Source organism: Rhineura floridana, chromosome 6 (genome assembly GCF_030035675.1).
Source record: "Rhineura floridana isolate rRhiFlo1 chromosome 6, rRhiFlo1.hap2, whole genome shotgun sequence".
Taxonomy (NCBI): Eukaryota; Metazoa; Chordata; class Lepidosauria; order Squamata; family Rhineuridae; genus Rhineura; species Rhineura floridana.
The window spans coordinates 79,502,963-79,513,079 of NC_084485.1; the positions used below are offsets into that span (position 1 = coordinate 79,502,963).

Sequence of the window (10,117 nt, forward strand, 5' to 3'; positions counted from 1 at the left end):
CCTCTCCACAAGAGTCTTCTGCTATTTACATTACTGTATTACTGTATGCTATTACTGTATGTTAGACTACGACCTGGGAGACCACGGTTCGAATCCCCACACAGCCATGAAGCTCACTGGGTGACCTTGGGCCAGTCACTGCCTCTCAGCCTCATGAAATTCCTATTCATAGGGTCGCCATAGGTCAGAATCGACTTGAAGGCAGTACATTTACATTTATACACTACAGCAGGGTTGGGGACAAAATACTGCCCTCTAGACCTCTCTGTCTGACATTTGGGACTCTCCCTAGGCCACACCCCTCATTGGCCCCACCCCATGCCTCCCTCAAAGGCTTTAGTCTGGCTGGAATGTGTGTACGTGTAACCCCCCCCTGGCTTTTGCATATATGGATGTCACCCAAAGTACAGAAGTTGAGTCACATCCGTTGCTCTGCCCACTTTTGCCACTAGCCCTACCCACCACTGTCATGTGGCCCGTGGGCTGAAAAAGGTTCCTGCTCTGTCAGGGATGATGGAAGTTGTAGTGCAACAACATCCGGAGAGCCACAGGTTCCCCACCCCTGCTGTCAAGTATATATATATGGTGCTAGAATATACTTAAAATAAAGTTCAGTCCTGGTTTGATTTCAGGGCACAGAGAGAAAGACAGCAGGAAGCCAATTGGCCTGGAAAGATTAAGGGGCAGCATATAGACTTAACAAGCATTGCATTTACCAATGACAATGGCTTGATTTTCCATTCTTTTCAGTACTCTTCTAAACAATGTCATTTTCAGTACTCTTCTAAACAAGGTTTGTGGTTTTAGAGGCTCCAAGGACATTCCAAAATGGCCTGGCAGGGATGTGCTTGATCAGGAAAGGGCTGCTCACAGTAGCGTTTCTTCTTCCTTCTATGCATACTAAGCAGCCACTTCCTGCCTAGAAAAGGGGGAACTTCCCAGGACACCTGGAGGGAGAAGTCAGAAGAGCCCTCTCTGTGTGTGAACATAGATTTGGTTACATGCTGACAAAGTCTGCAACCTCACCCAAGCTGAGCTGATTGAGAAGTCCCATCGTTTGTATCTGAGTGGTGATGGAGAAGAAGGTGCTAACTACACAGGAGGTCCTACCACCCCATCCCGGTCTCAGTTCCCCCTGGACAAAGATTTGTGTCTCAAGGGTTAAGGCAGCCTTGACGGAAGCATCTATTGTTCAGCAAGCCAGAGAGCCAGTTGGTGACAAGAGGCAGATGCTGATGAGGGACCATGTGAGGCTGGTGCAGTGAATGGGGCTTTATTACAGTGTGGGATCCCTGCCCTCTGCCGCTGTCCTTGCTACCAGCATGAGAAGGAAGCACGGCTCAATGGAGGGATGCTGTGCTGATTTGATCCAGGAGCCCCAGGGCAGCTAAGCTTTGATGGACAAGACAGGCACTTGTGCAACACAGCACCGGGGCAAGCTTGCTGAGGGGATATCCAAGACTGCAGCATCAGTGAGTGGAACCTATTGGAATTCCCAGAGGGAAAAGAAGGATTCACTTTAAGGGCCCACTGGGAAGAGGGGGTATCAGGACAGCTTTACTGGGGTTGACCAATTTAGCCCTTGCCGTCGGGTACTGAGAAAGTGTGTCGCAACCAAGGACACTAATACTTCCCTCAGCATTGCTAGCTTCTACTATTTAGTCAATATGCTGAATATCTGGGGCATCTAAGGAACAGCTATTATATATATCCCCAGCTTCTACATGTTTTGTCTGTTTTGCATGTGCTTTGCAAGAAAATACATCTTTTTAAAAAATAGTACTTCAATTTCCCTGGATGATCATCAGCTCTAGTATTATGCCGCCCTGTGCTCCTACTGGGAGGAAGGGTGGGATATAAATTAAATAATAAATAAATAAATATTATACAAAGTATCACATTTCCCCAATGCATTTTTCCCAATTTTTTAGAGGCCTACCCTACCTTCTTGCATTTGTCCAGCTGTCTCCTTTGCATGCTGGAGGCATTTTGTATTTCTGCTTGCTTTGGTTGCTTTTTTTCCTGCACAGTTTCCATGCCTGTTATATCCTTTTAAGCTTGATTAGGTGGGCATAATTATAGAGCACTACTGATATTTTTTGACTATTGATCTGCCTTTCCCAATAATCTCTAGAAGCTGATTTGCTTTTCTGAGGTGTTCAGCATGCAGAAGCTATATTTATCTTTCTTGAATGTTAATAGGGTAGGATACATGATGAGGGAGTTCTTTCCTCATGCCATACCCTGAACTTTGCACCCAAGCAGTATTCAGGCTGCGGATGGGCTGTAAGAATTTACCTGAGAATAAGCCCAACTGAACTTGATACATGTAGGATTGTACTGCAAATTCCAACTGCCACTCACCTGTCTGCTCTCTGTGTAAACTGTTTACAGTTGTGTTGGCACACTGCAAACCTGACATTTCAATGTGGGTTTCACCCCTGCCCCCAACAGGTTTCATTTTATCTGACAGTTTTGGAGCTTTGATGTAGTACTCGTTTTATCTGCTTTGTAGATGTTGTGATTGTTGACTCCAGTTTTAAATTATTTGTCTTCCGTGGATATTGTGAATGGCTTAGAAAATCACAATAGCTGAAAAGTGGTATACACATGAAAATGAATTTAGTAATAATTATTTTGAACCATTTGTATCATCTGTAAATGTTACTACTTTGCCTTACATTCTTTTCAGATTGCTAATGAACTAAAGACCTGCAGGCTGATGATGCAGATGATTTTAAATCATATGTAGAATTCACCTCTCTTTTGCCCCCTTTCTTATGGTGTCGCAGCCTCTTCACCTACAAACCTCCGTAGGCTTCAGTGCTAATTCTCTTGAACTTATGCATTCCTTTCTTTACCCCTGATGGCTGTGACTTCTTATTTCGATTACATTACACCTGCTATGATATTAATGAACCTTTCCGCACTGCTCTGAAATGTAGACAAACACAAATGGAGAAGTTGATTAGAAGTGGATTTTGTGGCAATGGCTGCTAAAGGCTGAAAACTGTAAGAAATTAAAGGGACGAGCAAACAGGTTTCAATATGAGGGGAAAATGTAAAGTTTCAGGAAGTTATCAAATTAGAACGCAGAAAGATTTTTGCCATTTCTTGCAAAACAGGAAATATAAGAAAGATGTTGCCATTTGGAAGGCAAACACCTCTAAAACCTTTAAAGTATTTCTAGATTGCAAAGTGAAGCAATAATATCTACAAGAAGAAAGGTTTCTCTACACTTGTCTGACCAACTAGTCTGAAAAGACTTACTATAGGTCTGGTTCACACATAGCCCAGGGCCCAGTGTGTATGGTTTACATGCAGTGTCCATGTGAATGAGCCTCTAACGCACCCTTTCCCAACCTGGTGGCCTCCAGATATTTTGGGCTATATCTCCCATCAGCCCAGGAATTATAGTCTAAAACAGCCTTTCCCAACCAGTGTGCCTCCAGATGTTGTTGGACCACAACTCCCATCACCCTCAGCCAGCATTGCCAATGGTCAGGAAAGATGGGAATTGTGGTCCAACAACATCTGGAGGCACACTGGTTGGGAAAGGCTGGTCTAAAACATCTGGAAAACACTAGGTTGGGGAAAGCTGATCTAATGAACATGCCCTCCCTCTGTATACGTATTGCATTCAGGCCCAAACTCAATGTGATATACTGCCACATGTATAATTCTGCCACCTTTTAAACTGGAATCCATCTCTGGAGGCTGCAAGTTTAAGCAGAGGGAACTGGAGGGGTGCTGGCAAGAATTGCTGACACTGCCCTATGTGGCAACCTGTGTCACTGCAGCTTTTCAGTAAGTGTCAGGGACTAGTGACCATTTGTCCGATATTGGTGAGTCACATCACTACATCTCCTCAGTGAAGAACCTTCTAGGTCAGGGGTTCTCAAGTTTCCTACACCCAGGGCCCACTTGAGGGGTTCTCAAGTTTCCTACACCCAGGGCCCACTTGAGGCAGTTGAGAATCACTGAGGGTCAACAGTCGCAAAATGTTGGTACACTAGTCTGAGAAAGCAGATAAGGATATGTACTGATGCTCAGCAGCAGTCATTGCTGACCAATGTGCTTGGAAGGTGGCTCTCTCCATTTTCCATTTCACTCCACACATAGTAGGACTCTGTGCAGGTTTTTGCATGTGCCAAATGGCAAGAATATCCCTAAAACAGATAAATATAGCTATACATAAGAGAATAGGATCTAGAGGAGCTTTGTCCAGATATGGAGGAATCTGAAAGTATTCTTTTGACAGGTGTTTAACATTGAATAGAAAAGTATTCAAGGTCTAGGATGGGGGTGTTTTTGTTTAATTATTTCTGTGACAGTAATAATTATGTTGTGAAGAGGCCTCCAATGATAAAAACATATGATTACCTGTATATTTTTTAAATATGGGGAAAACAAACTAAAAGAAGGAATTACAAGACTTCATTGGATTTCAGCTTTGGCTACCCCATTTGCCTTTTCCCACTGGAAGAACTGCTCAGTTGTATCTACCTCTCCATCTCTCCTCCTGGACCCATAAGCAAAGCTGGGGGCAATATACAATTGCCACACTTTAGCACAGATGTGAATACAAAGAGCAGAATTCAGAATCCTGAGTAATACCAGCATTCATTTCTTCAAAGGGAGTCTAGGAACTGTGGAAACTTGTCCTCAAGATTGGGGGTGGGGGGGTAACACTTGGTGAAACCAATAAAAACTGAGGTAGAGATGTGACCCACATTTCCTCTTTTGTTTTGGGTCTCTGTGTGATTAGTAGAAGCAGAATTCTGCAAAACAAGAAAAATATATCCAAATGCTTTGTTTCAAATGGATAATTCAAGTATAACCTATGAAAGCAGAATCCCACTTTTCTTGGCACAGAATTAGGGTTGCCATAGTGCAGAATTTTGATTTATTTTCCTAAGGCATGGAATAGAACAGCCCTGCCCATAAAAAGCAGGTTTAACTTGCACGGACATTAGCTGACCCCAGAGGGAGTAGTGTTTTCGCTTCAAGGACCTAGCCTCATGACTCTTCTTTTCTTCAGTACTCAGGAAAGAAGGAAGCTTTGATGGAGGCAAAGATTCATCCCTTCTCTAAGAGCTAATCTGTTTCATAACTTTTTGTCATTGTTTCCTTTTTAGATACATTTCAGGATCCTGGAGAACTTTGAAGCACGTGAGCTACAAGACTGAAGCAGTTTTTCACTTTTGGCTTCAAGACAGAGGAATCCTGCATGATTTCTGTGCTGCACTCAAACCACTTCTGACAGAATACAGTAATATGTGGGCTGCTCCTTTTGGCTCTGGCATTGCTCACTCATAGGAACGAAGTGAAGGATGCTGCCCTCTCCTGCTGGGAAATGTCACACCCACCTGGGCTTGCTGCGGCCCTGACTACCAGCTGAAGTGGCAGCCCCATCTACATTGCTCACCTTCGCGTACGAACCAAGCCAGCGTCCATCATGCCTGAATTAGAGCCACTGGGCGCACCCAGACCCCCAGCCAATGCCAGCCAGATCCAGAGGAATATCTTGGAGGAACATGTGGAGCTGTGGTGGTTCCAAGAGCCCAGAAAGTCATTTATCTGCTACGGAGTAGCTGTAGCATTGATTCTTGCCTGCGGGGTAGGTGGCATTGCACTGCTGTACAGTACAAGCAGCCGCTCTGGGGAATGGAGGCTGGCAGTGGGCACAACACTCTGCCTGCTGGCGCTCTTGGTACTGCTGAAGCAGCTGCTGAGCTCCGCCATCCAGGACATGAATTGCATTCGCAGCCGAGAGCAAGTTGAGCTGCTGAAGAGCGGTGGTGCCTCGGACTGCGCAGTGCTGCTGCTGACAGCCCTGGTGCTGCTGGTGTGCGGCACCGTCCTCACTGTGCTTTCCACCACCAGAGTTGGCAGCAGCCCAACTACTCCACACCCCCTTGCCAACATGTTTGTCAGTGGCATCGTGCTCACAGCCTCTGGAGCTATCATCCTGCTCAGCCTGCTCCTGTATTTGATGTGGACTTCCTGTTGTTCAGCTGCACCTCAAACCCAGGACACTGGCAACAACAGTTCCCTCTTCACCATATCAGGGCGCATCTCAGCCAACCGGCGGCTTGCTCCTACCTCCAGCACAGCAAATCTCATTTAGCCCTCAAGGAAATGGCTAGTGACAGCTGTTGCCTTTGACCCTGGGGCTGAACTGTGACATTGAACGGGCATTTGCACTTTACTTCACACCATCCAGGCTGACCTAGAAGCTGCTTCCTGTGATAAACTAAGACACGTGTGGGAATCTCTGCTGTAGAGCTGTGCTGCCAAAATAGCAGCCCGGGCTTGTTGGCCAAGGACTACAACTCATAACAAGGTTTTGGCTGAGTGCTGGGAGATTAAAATGCGATGGAGAAAAAGTACCCATTGTTCCAAAGAAAGGGTTTCCAGGCACAACAGTCAAAGCACTGTTGGAGGCTGTTCAGTTTGGATGGTTGGAGAGTCTCTCTCATTAGTTTCACTGAAAAACTAGCTCAACTGCAACATTGGTTTTCTAAGGTAGCACTAGGAATCACCCCAATGTCTTAATGTTTATTTTTGCACTTAAAGGGGCTAGATGCTTGCTTTTACAAAAATGAAAGATGCAATTGTCCAGAAATGGAATTTGGTGCCCAATTTCTGTGATTGCGTGTTGTGATTATCAGAACCATGCAATGTGTACAGTTCTGTTTTGACTAGCTTATGTATACAGGGAAATCGATAATTAGATGTAGGCTAAAGGATAACTAAGCTACACAGAGGATATTTCCAAACTGTTTTATCTGAGGATTGAGGATGGTGACAAAGCACACACCCTTAACACCCAGCATTGGTACTTGACCACAGGATGGATGGACAGGAGTAACACTTCCTGATCTGAATGTCCCTGGGTACTCAGGGTTAGAAACAAGACTATGGAAATTGACATAAGTAGTAGGTGTGTGCATTCATACATGCATGCGAGCAAGAGAAGCATCCACATATGGATGACAAATAGAGCTGGAATAGGAAGACAGTTCATAGGGCAAGAGGATTTAATATCTACTTGGCTTACTCAAGAGATCAAGGCAGGTGGGAAACCTTTGGCCCTCCAGATGTTGCTGAACTATAACTCCCGTCTGCCCCAGCAAGCATGGCCAATGGGTAGGGATGATGGGAGTCACAGTTCAGCAACATCTGAAGGGACAAAAGTTTCCCATATCTGATGCAAGGGACATCACTAACTGAGTAGGTCAGGGACTATTTTATCCTGGACCCAGAACTCGTGTCTGTGTCTGTGGAGAGTTCCTAGCTTAATAGGTCTGCCATGTCTGTCCATTCCCACCTATAATGCCATCCCCAAAGGCCATGAAGTAGATTCACATTATTCTGTGTCCACAATTGCCCCCACTCCAGTGTTTAGAGCTGTCCCAGCCTACTGTAACATCTATTTTGCTTCACCCAATTTATGTCTTAAGGTGAACCCTAATCCCTGCTTCATAAAGGAGCCCAGAATCAACTGCTGCCCTGAAGGATTTGATGCTCTGCAAGTAGAGCAAGAGGCAGTGTTTGTGACAACTGACAAAATAAAAAGGGATAGGGGGCCACTGAAAGGTTTACAACAGAAAGAGAAGGATGGCAATATCTCCCATGATATGCAGCAGCACAATGGCAAGGCTGAGGCTACACCATCATCATTTGCCCAAACGCAAGCCATGAATGAGCATGCCTGAGTGTGCTAAACAGGGGATGAAGGTTCTCAAACTCCAGATTGTTCACTCAGAATAAATACTGCAGAGCAGGCACTAATTAGTATGTCTGCCTTTTCCATTCTGAAGAAAAAAATCTGTCAACTTTTTTGACAGAAGTAGGGAAAAGGTTTATGAAATGCTATGTTCATGAAGTAAGGAGGCTGTCTGCAAATGAAAGAGTTGCAAGGGATTTAACTCACACAAGCCCCAAGCAGCCCTCCTTTTTATTCAACTGTAATACAATGGAGGCTACATTTGCCTCATTCGTTAATGACTCTGACAGCCCCCATAATGCTGGATCAAGGGAAGAGGTAGTGTTGCTTGGGTCAGCCTCCCCACCCTTTTAAATCTCATTTGATCATCTGCGTGCACTGAAAACCAATGTGAAATAAAGTATAGGGATTTTATTGGCTTGTAGCATCACCTACTAGGAGTATGGGGTACAGCTAGTTATTCACCAAGTCAGTTCAAAGCCCAAACTTCTAAGCTAATCTGTTCCTCAAGTCCAGGAGCTATCATACCAGAATATTTCACTAGGTCACCTTAGTGGAGAACATAGCAGCAGGTTTGCCTCTACTCCCCCCATCTTCAATAGACTATGTTTCCAATGAACTCAGTGAGACTTATTTCTGCATAGGGTTCAATGTCTCTGACTGAAAAACTGGCTGGCAATTTGAAAGACTCACATACAGGTATCTCCACAAACCAGCTTCTAGGCACAGACCCACATATTATTTATTACCAGGGGTGGGGAACCTTTTTGGCACAGCCAAAATCTTTATCTCCCCCACTCTCATGGGCCAACTTGACAAGTGGGTGGGACAGCTCACCTGTCAGTCATCGGACAGCATGACACTAGGGTTGTCCCAGGGGTGGGGTGGGAGATGTTGCCCAAGCAGGATTGAACTCCCTACACTCACCTGATGCGCAGGGGGTTCAACCCTGCTTTTTGCAGGGTTTGATCAAGTCAGCTAGTTCCCAGCAGGAACTCACAGGCATGCCCAAACCAAGCAGGACTGAACTTCTGCTTTCTGCAGTATTTGAGTATGCCAGCCAGTTCCCAGAGGGAATGCTAGTGTGCCTGAACTAAGCAGGATTGAACTACTTAGTTGCATCAGCTGATGCACAGGGATTTCAATCATGCTCTCTGTAGCTGCATCCCTACTTGCCCCACACTGGATGTCACATATGACATCAGGTGTGGGACAGGTTGGCATGGCTTGGAAAAACAGCCTGGCAGGCCAAGTTTGGCCCATAGGCTGGAAGCTTTCAACACCAATTTCTATTTAGAGTTTGCAATGCAGACTTTGAGTCAGAGAGGCCATAGTGCAGTCATAAGAGCACATGCTCTGCATGCCAGAAGCCCATTCAAACTGATCACAGGTAGCAGGTGCTGAGAAAGAAGTTTGCCTGAGAACTTGGGAGAACTGCTGCCACTTATGCTGGGCAGTTAAGACACGCAATACTTGCTGAAATGCAGCTGGTCTGTGCCTGGATAGAAGACTACTTGGAAACTATATACACCACTCTGTGATCTGTGCTCTGGGAGAAAGGCAGTATATATATGTAACAGATAAATAAAATACACACACATGAAGGGGGAATGAAATGAGTGTATATTATCCTACTGAGTACCATACAAATTGCTCATCATTCTCCAGCTTCTAGAGGTGCATTCCAAAAAGGAACAATATGGATTTGACATGATTTGCAGAAATATCCTTTACTCAAACCAGACTGTAAGGCTCTCACAAAAGTCAAGTGGTTATTAACTCAGGGTATGGGCTGAAGAGGTGTACAGTTTACCCATTTCCATTTAATTTGAAAGAATTTTGCGCTGAAAATATTGCTGATGAGACATGGTTTAAGATGAGAAGTATCACAAAATGGCCATTAATTCCATTTTATTAATATCTAAAGCATATAATGAAGAAATGTTATCTTCTTAAGAACAAAACAGTGCAATAAAGCAATGCACAAAGGGGCACCTTTGACTATGGGTACTCATGAGGTGTGATGGCATTCAGCACAGGGGTACCCACACTCCTCTTCCTACCTGCAAGTGTTACCCATTCCATAGAACAGAGAGAACCTGTGGCCTTTCAGATGTTGTTGGGCTAATATTACCAACATCCCTGATCATCAGTTATTGCTAGCTGGGGCTGATGGAAGTTGGGAGTCCAACAACATCTGGAGGGCCATAGGCTCCCCATCCCTGCCATAGAAGGGGGGAAAAAAGGAGAAGGAGGAAGTCAAACTATAAAGGATCCAAAAGGCAAATGCAAGAGGCCCATTTGATGGCTCCAGCTGCTTTGAGGCACTCTGGGCCATTGCTCTTTGAACAATGCTATAGTACCTGTAAAATGTGACAAATCCAT

General features: G+C 44.9%; 2 protein-coding genes across 2 annotated transcripts in view; both read left to right on the forward strand.

Annotated features, from left to right (window-relative positions):
- The window catches only part of CFAP57 (cilia and flagella associated protein 57), a 56,175-nt gene extending 50,721 nt beyond the window's left edge, over positions 1 to 5,454 (forward strand). The window contains exon 23 of the mRNA XM_061632623.1: positions 5,139 to 5,454. Within this exon, the coding sequence (XP_061488607.1) occupies positions 5,139 to 5,167 (29 nt within the window). The 3' untranslated portion in view covers positions 5,168 to 5,454. The remainder of the gene's footprint in view (positions 1 to 5,138) is intronic.
- Positions 5,455 to 5,458: 4 nt separating this feature from the next.
- Positions 5,459 to 6,130, forward strand: TMEM125 (transmembrane protein 125). The gene has a single exon (XM_061630626.1). The coding sequence runs from the start codon at positions 5,459 to 5,461 to the stop codon at positions 6,128 to 6,130; it is 672 nt and encodes a 223-aa protein (XP_061486610.1).
- The last annotated feature ends 3,987 nt before the right edge of the window (positions 6,131 to 10,117 follow it).